Source organism: Gymnodraco acuticeps, unplaced genomic scaffold, assembly GCF_902827175.1.
Source record: "Gymnodraco acuticeps unplaced genomic scaffold, fGymAcu1.1, whole genome shotgun sequence".
NCBI classification, from domain to species: domain Eukaryota; kingdom Metazoa; phylum Chordata; class Actinopteri; order Perciformes; family Bathydraconidae; genus Gymnodraco; species Gymnodraco acuticeps.
The window spans coordinates 105,580-119,906 of NW_022990954.1; the positions used below are offsets into that span (position 1 = coordinate 105,580).

At 41.5% G+C, this 14,327-nt stretch overlaps 1 protein-coding gene across 1 annotated transcript in view; it reads left to right on the plus strand.

Moving 5' to 3' along the window:
• dnajc5ab (DnaJ (Hsp40) homolog, subfamily C, member 5ab) overlaps positions 1-13,680 on the plus strand; it is a 27,714-nt gene extending 14,034 nt beyond the window's left edge. Inside the window, exons 2-5 of the mRNA XM_034235119.1 lie at positions 7,906-8,084; positions 8,798-9,011; positions 13,075-13,246; positions 13,338-13,680. Coding sequence (XP_034091010.1) covers positions 7,978-8,084; positions 8,798-9,011; positions 13,075-13,246; positions 13,338-13,438 — 594 coding nt within the window. The 5' untranslated portion in view covers positions 7,906-7,977 and the 3' untranslated portion in view covers positions 13,439-13,680. The remainder of the gene's footprint in view (positions 1-7,905; positions 8,085-8,797; positions 9,012-13,074; positions 13,247-13,337) is intronic.
• The last annotated feature ends 647 nt before the right edge of the window (positions 13,681-14,327 follow it).

Below are 14,327 nucleotides of genomic sequence, written 5' to 3' on the forward strand. Positions count from 1 at the left end.
TAAATTAAATTGGTACATACCACAAGGGCACTCTAATACATCGGCAACCATCCAGTTTTCCAGCAATAGGACCGTATTTCTACAGGATATCAGTCATTTACATTTTAACATATTATAGCATATTATATCATTATCGCATTATCTGCCCCAGGTTCGTTCAGAAATTGAGATAGGTCGTTGTTCTTGGTGTACTCTATAAAACGTCCCCAGACCTTCTGGAACAGTTCTTGTTTGTCTTTGAGAATGTAAGTGATTTTTTCTAAAGGCAGACATAGAGAAAGTTCCCTAAACTACTGTGCAATACTAGCTTTGCCCAACTTTTTCCATGTTAAGGCAATCACTCCCTTTGCTTGTAATAAACACATCTATAAAAACGTGTTCATGACGTTGTATGTTATGTCCATCCGGATATAGGCCAAGTAGGAATATTTTTGGTTCCAGCTTTATCACTAAAATATTCTGTACTGTTACCCTAACCTCTTCCCAGAATTCCTTTATTCTTGGACAACCATAGACAATGGAACAGTGTGCCTTTTCCTTCCCCACATCTGGTGCACGTGTCTGGGATATTAGCGTTAAATCTATTCAGTTTTTCTGGTGTAATATACACTCTCATTAGCCACTTGTATTGCAGAAGCTTTAGACGCGTATTACCCGTCTGTGTTTGGGCCGCCTTACAAGCTGTGCTCCACTGTTCCAATGTTAGATCTTCCTGTAAGTCATTTTCCAGGCATTAAGTCTCGAGCTCGAGGATTCTGAGGAGAACGCCAGCAGGAGATCATAGAGTTCAGATATGATGCCCTTCCCAAAGGGGTTTTTAATTAAGACTCTCTCCAATATGGACCGAGGCGGGGCCAGCACGAGTCGATCCTGGCATTGCATTACCTTTTTATTGTGAGTCACATTGGCACGGCTTCTGAACATCTTCAAACAGCCTCGCCCTAGACACAAAGCCTACAGTTGGTTAATAATAGCAAAGGATTTCTTGCCAGTGCTTGTTGCCATATGTTCCTGTTTAACTTTTTTTATTATGTTCTTTCCTCTGCTTTCAAGTTCCTGCTCACCTGCTGTTGTGAGAGGGTTTATGTAGCGTGAAGCCGTGAAGCCAGGAACTATAAACACACAGACTGTGTTGTTGCATTTAGTGTTATTAATAAAGAACACATACGTCGAATATACAGACCGCATCAATCCATCTTAGACAAACTATTAATGTTTCCACCGGTCTCCTGATTATATGTTTTGTTTGTTATGGAGACAAAGTCAACACAGTTACACAACCTTAGAGAGTGGAGCGGAGCAGCGTGACGTCTGGCCGATGCTCGCACGCCGCTGGTTCCTTCTCCCGAGCACATGAAGCTTGTTTTTCTGAGATGTTTGGCAATATGAGAAATGTTGCAATGCCGTGTTTATTCCATGGAAGCGCCCTCTAGAGAAGTGTCTGCTTTGTTGATTCATCCATATGTGGAGGCGGTGGTGGTTTTCTGCTCATTTGTTCTAATAGCCAACAATGTTTTTAGTTTTTGTAAGAGGTTGCACGCTTTGTGTGACAACAGGCTTTCTCAGTAATGTGTATTTGTTTTACATTTGTACTTGTAATCACAGTTGCCGATAGAGATAAGGCTGCACAAATACTTAAATATTGGTCTTAACCATTTGTTGGATGACCTTCAAGTGGGGGGTGCGTTGTAATGTTTTCAAACTAGATCCAAAATCCAATAACTCAAGTGCGTTTTGAAATCCAACAAATGTCATTTTATTAGAAATGAATGTTTTAACTTAAATTCTAAAATGTTAATGGGATATTCTGTTTCAATCGGTATTTGTTAACTTTAACCTTTCAAAGCTATTTGTTCTCCTGCTTGCTGCACACAAAGGGAAACATGCAACTGTATTTTATTTTCAGGTAAATTCTCTATAATAAGAAATAATATATTGATATCCCAATATAGTTAGGGATGGGTATCGTTTGAAATTTATCGATTCCGATTTCGATTCCGGTTCTGCTTATCGATTCCGGTTCTTATCGATTCCCCGTTTCGATTCCAAAATTGTAAAATAAAGAGGTCAAACGTTTAGGTTTCGGTTCCCAACCCTAAATATAGTGCAGAGTATAAAGGATGTTACCCATATCTCCTACCCAAGGAATAATGCAACAAAATCAGATTTCCCACTGAAGCTCAGACCCAGGTAATCTATCCCTGTTTTCAGATGAACATTGAGCGTATTTATATGAGGCTCAGGTGTGGAAGCACTCCCACACACACACACACACACACACACACACACACACACACACAGTCACTCTAAGACTGTGGCCATATGCCGTCAGCCTCATTACACCCAGTGTTAATTCTTTCCGGTCTGTTTCTTCCTGTGAATGGCCAATTTGATTTACAGTACATTCAACAAGACCCAATCTCATTGGCTGCCTCCTCAGGTGGGCGGAGATTTAGTTTAAGATCACTGTGGTGGTTGGATGTGATTATATACCACACACACAAGCATACCGTACACACACTTACACACTCTAGCACAGTCTCTCGGTGCAGCATGTTGTTAATCCCTAGAGTACAGATGAAAAGCATTGGTTAATCCCGGTCACGTGGGTGGTGATTTCCGCTGTGATTGGTTCATTCCAGGCAGGATTAGGGAGGTGTTAAATCAATGTGTTGTCAGGCGTGTAGTTGTGGAGGTATTGTAGGTTACTGACCATCTGGTGCCATGTAGGGCTTTAGACAGAATAATAACTGACCCACAATCAGGACTCTCAACAATATATTTGTCAATCTACTGTCTTGTTTTATTTCAAAGCAATTTTTCTAGCATCTTAATATTTTGTGAGTAGTTCACGTAAGCTACCATGTTAGCTTTTCAGCAACAGTGATTAAAAAACAAAACGTGATATCGCCTTCTAGGTAGCATTTTACAATCGTTAATAAAGTAAGCCTCAGTTATACGCATGCATCTAGAAAAAGGTCTTTGTAGTGAGTGATGGAGATTTAAAGTACCTCAGTATATCTGATCATATTGGCACATTTGAGTTTATTACGTTACGTCAGTTGGCATAGGACTTATCGTAAAGTACGGAAAATTCACAAAAATGTCCCGATCAATGTTGGTCACATCGATAATACAATTCATCAGCTCCTTATAAAGAGTTAGTTACCCTTTCCAATAAGTCCTTCTGTTTGTTCATCAATGAGATAGCAGAAATAATCTGTCATGATTAACACACCAAAGACCTGTTCTGTGCTTTCAGAGTGTCTTGGTAGTTTATTAGTTATTTGAGCAAAAGGCGACCATCAAATTCTCGTCTGATGGATCAGTCAAGGGTCCTGCAATCCAAAATATCAAATATTTCACTTTTGAATGATCATACCAGTCCATGTTTAAGTCTAATCACTAATAACTTTGCACTTAATAATCTATTGAACTGTGACATTACTGCTTGAAAAGATCGTAGCTTTATGCATGTGCAGTATTCAACATTGCCATTTTGATGTGACATTGTTTAGTGTTTATTTCTGTAGCATATTTCAGCTTCCACATAATAAATATCACAACACAAAGGGTGTGAATCCTTCTGATGGGAACTGTCATAGTTTTGAGCTCCTTAGTCACCGTGTAATGTGTCATTAGAAAGGTGTGTGTTTATTAGTGACTACAGGCGTAGCAGATTATTTTCTCGTTGTTAATTTAAGTGTAGCAGTCTGCTCTGAGTGTCTGTGTCGCAGAATTGGCTTACTGTGGTCTCTAAGCCTGCTAACCCCCCCCCGTACACCTGCCGTCTGCAACCTGACATCAACCACAGGTCAGGGCTCTGTACTGCTCCATTTAAAGGGGGACTCCCCTTACAATTTAAACACGTTTTTTGCCTTAACGCTATCAGTTTTAGTGTCCAAGGAGGAACATCAGTTTTGTAGATTTTCAGATTCTTTATAAATATCTCTCTTCCTGATTATGATAGTAATATGTCACTGTTGTTCTTGTTGTTGTTGATGGGTGTATAGCGTGTGTTAGCGTATTGTGGTTCTCTTGAATTAGCTTGTCATGCAGCCTGCTGGGTAACGGCCCCTCGGTGGGTGGATTTACAGTCAGTGTTTCATTCTGTGTCTCCGGCCTTCAGCACCCCCCCTGACCTGCTAATCTCCTTCAACTCTAAGATGCATTTCATCAGGCTTTACCAGATGATTGTGCACAAATTATAATATTGCACAACATTAGTTTAAACGGCTAAATCACCATTAGTATTAAAAGAGTGTTAAAGCTGCAGCAGCTTGGATGAACATTTCCTGTCAGTAGATATATAATGTATTCCTTTTGACAGTTTTAAATGAAACCCCAAGGCTCTAAATGACATGTTTGTTTTTGTTTGAGGTTATAGAATACGAACCACTCTGACCGTTGACCCAATTCCACAAGAGAACACAGGTTAACTAGCCTTGCATAACTTTATAGCTGACTTATTTGTGGTTTTGTCATAAACCCGCCTCTGTAGCAGTGTTTCCGCCAGGGGGGCGTCTCTCAGGGTGGACGCGCTCTCAGCCCTGGTCTGGCGGAAACACTTTTCTTCTTTCTATAAATACAATTTTGATCCAATCGGTCGATGCATCATTTGAAAATGGTTTGTTCTCCAGAGTATTATTTTTAAAACTCCACTCTTCTATTTTGTGAACATTGAAATGAATGTAAGTACTGATGTCACAGCCATGATTTAAGTTGTATTAGTTTGAGTTCTCTTTTGACAGAAAATCCCTTTTCAATTCAGAAGTGTTGGATGGCATGTTATTGGTATACTTTCAGTAAGCATCTGCCGTGCGGTGTACACCACTTCTTAGATGTCAAATGAAGTCAGATAATGCCATCACTCACATCTGGATTTTGTTACCTTTTTTGCACAACTGTTTTTAACACTTTTCCTTTTATACTTTAATTTTGTCACAGACCCACTGACTAAGCCGACTTATCACTACTTGAAAATAAAGTTTTGAGTTTAGATGCATGTTCAGTGTTAACATGCATTTAAAGTTTTTTAAACAGTCCTTCGGCGCCACTTGAAATAGTTGCTCTGCAGCAGGTATACTCGCGATTGAGAAACGGCCACTATCTCTTTACGTATTAGCGATGGGAATTCCGGCTCTTTTTAGTGAGCCGGATCATTTGGCTCGGCTCACGAAGAAGAGCCGGCTCTTTCGGCTCTTCGTTTTACCACAGTTCACCACGGAGCCTCAGTTTCGCCGCTGCGAGGCTCCGGCGCAGTTCACGCGAGTGCTCCACTAGTATGGGATTCGTTTTGTATCATAAAGATAAAGCAACACTTTCTCAGAATAAAGCAAAACTATGAGTTTAAAAGAAAAAAAAACTGAGTCAAGCAAAAGAAAATACAATTCAAAAATAAAACTATAAGTTGCAAACAAATCATTTGTGTAATCATGTAAACTATAAGTCTTTTTTCTTTGTTTTAACAGGTTTTTGTTTGCAGTTCTTGTTTCTTCTTTCTCAATGATCAGACTTTTGCTCTCGCTGCAGCTTTCTTCACTTTTTGTTTGAAATTCTGACACAAACGTCCCAGGTGGGCGGGACTTTCAGGGGTGCGTCCCCATTGGCTACTCAGTTTTTGAGTGACAGCCCACTACACCACAGATCATACAGTGCAACTCATGCAGCAAACTCCGGAGGCCACTCGGCCACGTTAGTGTCGGTGTCTCCTGGGGAGTTTCATGAACATATCGGACTTCTCTTATGGATTGCAGTGCATTATACTTGTGATGTGTAGTTCATACTTTATTCCAACTTTAAATATTGTAATACCTGAACACACTGCTGCTGTTAAATCATTTCCCAATTTGGGATCGATAAAGTGTCTGTCTATCTATTAGATTAAAAAAACACATCTATGTATTTTCAAGCTAAAGGTGAACAACAATATAAACTGTATACTATTATTTTTTCAAAGACATGTTACATTTCAAAAGCATATATTGCTATGTTTCGGACAAACAATTAAAGATTGCTTTAATTTAACAAATTCTACAATATAAAAGTGGCAGATTTGCTTTATTAAACAGACCTAGGCTGCATACCAACACAATTAGGAGCATGCTCACATCTTACTATGTTGGTCTGAAGAGCTGAAGCATTCAGACACAATGGATCAAACCGGTGTTGTCTCATTCTATATCCTGTGAGAAAATGATATACATTTAGCATTACAAACTCGACATACTATTCCTAGCCTGAGGAAGATCTGAATAATCAACAGATTTGAATGGAATCTAACATTTCCATGTAGAATAAAGACAAAAGAGTGATTATACAAATTACATTTATTGAAATTTGAACCAGAAGATGAAGTCTCAAAGAATGTTTTAAATAAAAGGACATAAAACAAAAAGGTGGATAATAATAAAATCTTAATTAAATGTAAAGACATTTGGTCAAATGCAATGACACTGAGCCATAAGAGCAACGCCCAGCGTGGATGAAGATGGTGCAGGTCTTTCTTCAAGCCGCATGTCTGTGATCTGCACTGTCACTGTCACTGCACTGTCACTGTCACTGCACTGTCACTGTCACTGCACTGTCACTGTCACTGTCACTGTCACTGCACTGTCACTGTCACTGTCACTGTCACTGCACTGTCACTGTCACTGCACTGTCACTGTCACTGTCACTGCACTGTCACTGTCACTGTCACTGCACTGTCACTGTCACTGCACTGTCACTGTCACTGTCACTGCACTGTCACTGCACTGTCACTGTCACTGCACTGTCACTGTCTCACTGGCACTGTCTCACTGTCACTGTCACTGCACTGTCACTGTCACTGCACTGTCACTGTCACTGTCACTGCACTGTCACTGTCACTGTCACTGTCACTGTCACTGCACTGTCACTGCACTGTCACTGTCACTGTCACTGTCACTGTCGTTAAACACTACATTCAAATGAATGCGGACACTCTCAGAAGCCCTGAGGTCATTTCCGTAAGTACACCTCAGTTGCCTCGCCTATTGATGACCTACTTTACTTAAAAGTCAGTATATTGTTGTGTGAGGCGTGCACAGACTGCACCACATCTAGTATAATTACTGCAAAAAATGGCCTATAAATGACCTAATACATATTCCTAATCATAGGTTTTCTAGCAGGCCAGTGATATGACCTAAAATGTGTGTCTGCTGAAAAAACTAGCAGCAGGCGTTCCAGAGCTGGCGTAGTGAAAAAGATGAACTGTTACCTACCTACACTTGTATGGTCTTTGTGTGACGTGATATTTGTGGGGGGAAAAGCCATACGTTAAAGATTATAATATATCGTGGGGGCCTTAACTGAGCACTTGTGTTTTAGTTTTCTTTTGGAAATGTAGAGGTACATACTCTTTTGTAATGTTGTGTATGCTGTTTTAAGAAGCAGCCATTTCCATATACAATTATACAAACGTTGAATATTTCAGTACAAACTCCTGATTATCTTTTTGTTGACGACTACCACAAAGTTTGACTTCAACATCAGCTCTTATCAGCAGCTGGCAGCATCTCAAACACAAATCTGCATACTTTATTCACATAAATAACATATAAATAAACAATGTGGTCCAGTGAAATACTATTTATAACTGGTCAGCCCTATTCCTATTGGTTCTTGTATTTCTGCTCATCATCTAGTAACAGAGGCACAGGTTAATTCAGGACGCAGATTATAAATCTCACTCTGAACTCAACGGTTATCCTGGAAACCCATTTGTTCTCACCTGTTCACTTCTTAACTAATTCATTTAGGAGAGATCGCCAGAATATTTGTTTTCTTGCTCGCCGTATTTGTTGCACGTGAAAGAAAGTGAGAAAAAGACACGGCAACTAGTTTCTGATGAGCTCATGTGTTCTCTCTTCTACCTGACAGGTGAGAGGCTCAGCGTGTGCGGGAGAGAGTGAGAGAGGGTGAGAGAAACTGAGAGAGAGCGAGAGAGCAGCCATGGACCAGCAGAGACAGAGAGCTCTCTCCACCTCCGGAGAATCGCTTTACCTCGTGCTTGGACTCGACAAGAGCGCCACAACAGACGACATCAAGAAATGTTACCGGTATGTGTTCAAAAAGACAATAATTACCACAACCCAACAGATGTTTTATTTTGTTCACCACTAGAGGGCGTCAGAAGCCACTCTTGTAATGTTATGTAATGCAAGAGATCCTGGAATAAATAGAAGTTCATTTTAGAAGTTGTGTTCATTCATTAAGCACTCAGTATTTACCATATTTGAAAAGTCTGTTTTGAAGATGGAAATGTTTTTTCTCTAAGCTTTAAAGGGCTTTTACCTTACATTTAGATTTGTTTATGTATTATCTATTACTTTTATTATTTTGTTAGCATGGTTTCTCTTGGGTCAGCAATTCGAAATGACTAAAAATAACTCAAAAGCAGTTTTTGTTTGTTTTTTGTGTCGTGTACATTTTGACCGGGAAAGTGTGCACATAATATTTTACGGGGGAATTGTAAGATAATAGAAGAATAAATCAGCAATGTTTCCAAAGTAAAACTTTTTTGCAAGAAATAAGCAACATGACAGAAAAGTAGAAAGTAATAAAAAATGATTTTACTATATTTATCTACTTCCTTTTTACAAATAGATATGATTATGTCTTGAAGGTCCCATCAATGGACATTCCCAGCCAGTGGTTTGATTCCTGAAACCCACATTGTCTCCAACATTTTGCATCCCACAAACAAAACATCTACAACGGCAAGTGGGTGTATATCCACCAACCTTACCTTTTCTTAATGTGACTTCTACAGGAAACTAGCATTGAAGTTTCACCCTGACAAGAACCCAGACAATCCGGACGCATCCGAAAAGTTTAAGGAGATCAACAACGCGCACTCCATCCTGAGCGACGGCACTAAGAAGAACATCTACGACAAATACGGCTCGCTGGGGCTCTACGTCGCCGAGCAGTTCGGAGAGGAGAACGTCAACACCTACTTTGTTCTGTCCAGCTGGTGGGCAAAGGTAAGAGGCCAACACACACACACACACACACACACACACACACACACACACACACACACACACACACACACACACACACACATGCTTACTTACTTAGTTTTGTTACTTTTATTTAAAGGTCACCTATTATGCAAAATCCTCTTCTTCATGTCTCTTCTACATCAACATGTGTCCCCTCTTCTTCATGTCTCTTCTTCATCAACATGTGTCCCCTCTTCTTCATGTCTCTTCTACATCAACATGTGTCCCCTCTTCTTCATGTCCTCTTCTACATCAACATGTGTCCCCTCTTCTTTCATGTCTCTTCTACAATCAACATGTGTCCCCTCTTCTTCATGGCTCTTCTACATCAACATGTGTCCCCTCTTCTTCATGTCTCTTCTACATCAACATGTGTCCCCTCTTCTTCATGTCTCTTCTACATCAACATGTGTCCCCTCTTCTTCAATGTCTCTTCTACATCAACATGTGTCCCCTCTTCTTCATGTCTCTTCTTACATCAACATGTGTCCCCTCTTCTTCATGTCCTCTTCTACATCAACATGTGTCCCCCTCTTCTCCTCGATGTCTCTTCTACATCAACATGTGTCCCCTCTTCTCCATGTCTCTTCTACAATCAATGTGTCCCTCTTTCTCCAGTCCTTCTTCTTCTACATCAACATGTTGTCCCCTCTTCTTCATGTCTCTTCTACAATCAACAGGTGTGCCCCTCTTCTTCATGTCTCTTCTTACATCAAACACTGTGTCACCTCTCTCCATGTCCTCTTCTACATCAACACTGTGTCCCCTTCCCTCTTCTCCATGTCTTCTTCCTCTTACATTCTCTACACTGTGTCCCCTCTTCCTTCCATGTCTCTTCTACATCAACAAGTGTGTCCCCTCTTCTTCATGTCCTCTCTACATCAACATGTGTCCCCTCTTCTGCATGTCTCTTCTACAATCAAACATGTGTCCCCTCTTCTTCATGTCTCTTCTACATCAAACCATGTGTCCCCTCTTCTTCATGTCTCTTCTACATCAACATGTGTCCCCTCTTCTTCATGTCTCTTCTACATCAACATGTGTCCCCTCTTCTTCATGTCTCTTCTACATCAACATGTGTCCCCTCTTCTTCGTGTCTCCTCTACATCAACATGTGTCCCCTCTTCTCCGTGTCTCTTCTACATCAACATGTGTCCCCTCTTCTTCATGTCTCTTCTACATCAACATGTGTCCCCTCTTCTTCATGTCTCTTCTTCATCAACACGTGTCCCCTCTTCTCCATGTCTCTTCTACATCAACATGTGTCCCCTCTTCTTCAATGTCTCTTCTACATCAACATGTGTCCCCTCTTCTCCATGTCTCTTCTACAATCAACATGTGTCCCCCTCTTCTTCATGTCTCTTCTACATCAACATGTGTCCCCTCTTCTTCATGTCTCTTCTACATCAACATGTGTCCCCTCTTCTCATGTCTCTCGACATCAACATGTGTCCCCTCTTCTTCATGTCTCTTCTACATCAACATGTGTCCCCCTCTTCTTCATGTCTCTTCTACATCAACATGTGTCCCCTCTTCTTCATGTCTCTTCGACATCAACATGTTGTCCCCTCTTCTTCATGTCTCTTCGACATCAACATGTGTCCCCTCTTCTTCATGTCTCTTCTACATCAACATGTGTCCCCTCTTCTCATGTCCCTCTTCTTCATGTCTCTTCGACATCAACATGTGTCCCCTCTTCTTCATGTCTCTTCGACATCAACATGTGTCCCCTCTTCTCCATGTCTCTTCGACATCAACATGTGTCCCCTCTTCTTCATGTCTCTTCTACATCAACATGTGTCCCCTCTTCTTCATGTCTCTTCGACATCAACATGTGTCCCCTCTTCTTCATGTCTCTTCTTCTACATCAACATGTGTCCCCTCTTCTTCATGTCTCTTCTACATCAACATGTGTCCCCTCTTCTTCATGTCTCTTCGACATCAACATGTGTCCCCATCTTCTTCATGTCTCTTCGACATCAACATGTGTCCCCTCTTCTTCATGTCTCTTCTACATCAACATGTGTCCCCTCTTCTTCATGTCTCTTCGACATCAACATGTGTCCCCTCTTCTTCATGTCTCTTCGACATCAACATGTGTCCCCCTCTTCTCCATGTCTCTTCGACATCAACATGTGTCCCCTCTTCTTCATGTCTCTTCTACATCAACATGTGTCCCCTCTTCTTCATGTCTCTTCTACATCAACATGTGTCCCCCTCTTCTTCATGTCTCTTCGACATCAACATGTGTCCCCTCTTCTTCATGTCTCTTCTACATCAACATGTGTCCCCTCTTCTTCATGTATCTTCTACATCAACATGTGTCCCCTCTTCTTCATGTCTCTTCTACATCAACATGTGTCCCTCTTCTTCATGTCCTCTTCTACATCAACATGTGTCCCCTCTTCTTCATGTCTCTTCGACATCAACATGTGTCCCCTCTTCTTCATGTCTCTTCTACATCAACATGTGTCCCCTCTTCTTCATGACTCTTCTACATCAACATGTGTCCCCTCTTCTTCATGTCTCTTCTACATCAACATGTGTCCCCTCTTCTTCATGTCTCTTCTACATCAACATGTGTCCCCTCTTCTTCATGTCTCTTCGACATCAACATGTGTCCCCTCTTCTTCATGTCTCTTCTACATCAACATGTGTCCCCTCTTCTTCATGACTCTTCTACATCAACATGTGGTCCCCTCTTCTTCATGTCTCTTCTACATCAACATGTGTCCCCCTCTTCTTCATGTCTCTTCTACATCAACATGTGTCCCCTCTTCTTCATGTCTCTTCTACATCAACATGTGTCCCCTCTTCTTCATGTCTCTTCCTACATCAACATGTGTCCCCTCTTCTTCATGTCTCTTCTACATCAACATGTGTCCCTCTTCTTCATGTCTCTTCTACATCAACATGTGTCCCCTCTTCTTCATGTCTCTTCGACATCAACATGTGTCCCCTCTTCTTCATGTCTCTTCTACATCACATGTGTCCCCTCTTCTTCATGTCTCTTCGACATCAACATGTGTCCCCTCTTCTTCATGTCCTCTTCTACATCAACATGTGTCCCCTCTTCTTCATGTCTCTTCTACATCAACATGTGTCCCCTCTTCTTCATGTCTCTTCTACATCAACATGTGTCCCCTCTTCTTCATGTCTCTTCGACATCAACATGTGTCCCCCTCTTCTTCATGTCTCTTCTACATCAACATGTGTCCCCTCTTCTTCATGTCTCTTCGACATCAACATGTGTCCCCCTCTTCTTCATGTCTCTTCTACATCAACATGGGTCCCCTCTTCTTCATGTCTCTTCTACATCAACATGTGTCCCCTCTTCTTCATGTCTCTTCGACATCAACATGTGTCCCCTCTTCTTCATGTCTCTTCTACATCAACATGTGTCCCCTCTTCTTCATGTCTCTTCTACATCAACATGTGTCCCCTCTTCTTCATGTCTCTTCGACATCAACATGTGTCCCCTCTCTTCATGTCTCTTCTACATCAACATGTGTCCCCTCTTCTTCATGTCTCTTCTACATCAACATGTGTCCCCTCTGTGGAAAGAGACTCTGAACGTTTCAGGAGAAAAGATTCTCTCTCTTTTTGTCCTGATCCATTTCTATAAAACCTGTCTGAAAATGAGCTGATCAGATTTTGGCCACTTTATGATGTCATAACGATGTCTTGTCTTGTGTAACCATCAGCCAATCACCAGCCAAGGTAACCCCCCCCACCTTATCACCTGAATCTCCTCTAGAGCACCATTGTGTTCTTTGTAACCAAATCTCTCTCAGAGGGGCGTGGGGAGGGGCTCCTTATTTTCATCTAAAGTAACAGACACAGAATCAGCACTTTTGAAACAGGGCTGAAACAGAGGGGGTTATGGGTAATGCTGCAATGATCTGTTTGGTGTTTGGAGCCAAACACTGCAGAGACATGTTTTGTATATATCTGAGACCTGTAATATATTGATGAAAAACAGTACGATAGGGGACCTTTAACCCTCTCTCCTCCCCCCCCCCCCCCCCCCCCCCCCCCCCAGGCCTTGTTCGTGTTCTGCTGCCTGTCCACAGGCTGTTATTGCTGCTGTTGCCTGTGCTGCTGCTGTAACTGTTGCTGCGGAAAGTGCAAACCTCGGCCGCCCATGGACCAGGAGCCCGAGTTCTACGTGTCCCCCGAGGACCTGGAGGCCCAGATGACCGCTGACGAGAGAGGTGAGGCCAGGGATCTTTTTGTTCGGGTCTCATATATTTTGTTTTGGTTTGCACGTGCTCTAATGTGTGTTTATGTGTGTGTTCTCTCCAGATGGTGTTGGAGAGCCCATCGTGATGCAGCCGTCCTCAGCCACAGAAACCACCCAGCTCACCGCTGATGCCCACCAAAGCTACAGGACCGACGCTTACTAAACACGCACACACACACACACACATATTAGAGACACAGAAAACACACACCTTACAATTAACAACAGCAAACGTTTCAATCATTAATACACACAGATCCTGCTCTACCACATCCCAGGACAAATGCACACACACATTCTCAACACTTTCATGTCTGTCCCTCTGTGTTTTTCTCTGTTCCTCTAACATAATAACACACACACACACCAGCAAATAAAACCTTCCATTAGTCAGTTGAGCCTAAACTTAAGTTCCCGTTGAGTTCTTATGAATGTGAAGTGATGGGGAGAAGGAGGAAGAAACCGGAAGGAAAAAAAATAAACAACTCTAAAAAATGTCTCTTAAAAAAACAGCGTGATAATAAGGTTGGTTTTTTTAGCGTGATCATGTGTTCTTTTAGATTATAAGAAAATATATAATACAAATTATAACAATTTTCTGTCACAAATATAGGTAAACACTTGCCAAGGCTTCTCTCTTAGCTGGACGCTGGCAGGAAGTAGGTCTGTGTTGAGCGAGGAGACGAGTGTGTGTTTATCTGTCCTCTGAACCCTCGGGGACACCACACGAGCAACTCTGGCAAGAATAGCCCCTCACGATGGAAACCGTTTGCTCACTTAAAGCTTGTTTCAACAGGTTTTAGTCAGAAGGTCTGAACACCGTCATAAGAGATCCTTATTTTTGATAAATGTGTCATGTAGCCACCCTTAGCATGTCTCTCTATTTCAGCACAGTTCATGCTGCATCATTGGGCCAAAATAAAAAAATCTGTACAAGTCGAGGGCCGGACTGGTTCAATGTTTATAGCAAAACTTATTGAAATGAACTTATTGCACATATTAAACCTGGAACTAACAAAGCTTACATTATTGCCTATAAAAACAACACTAAA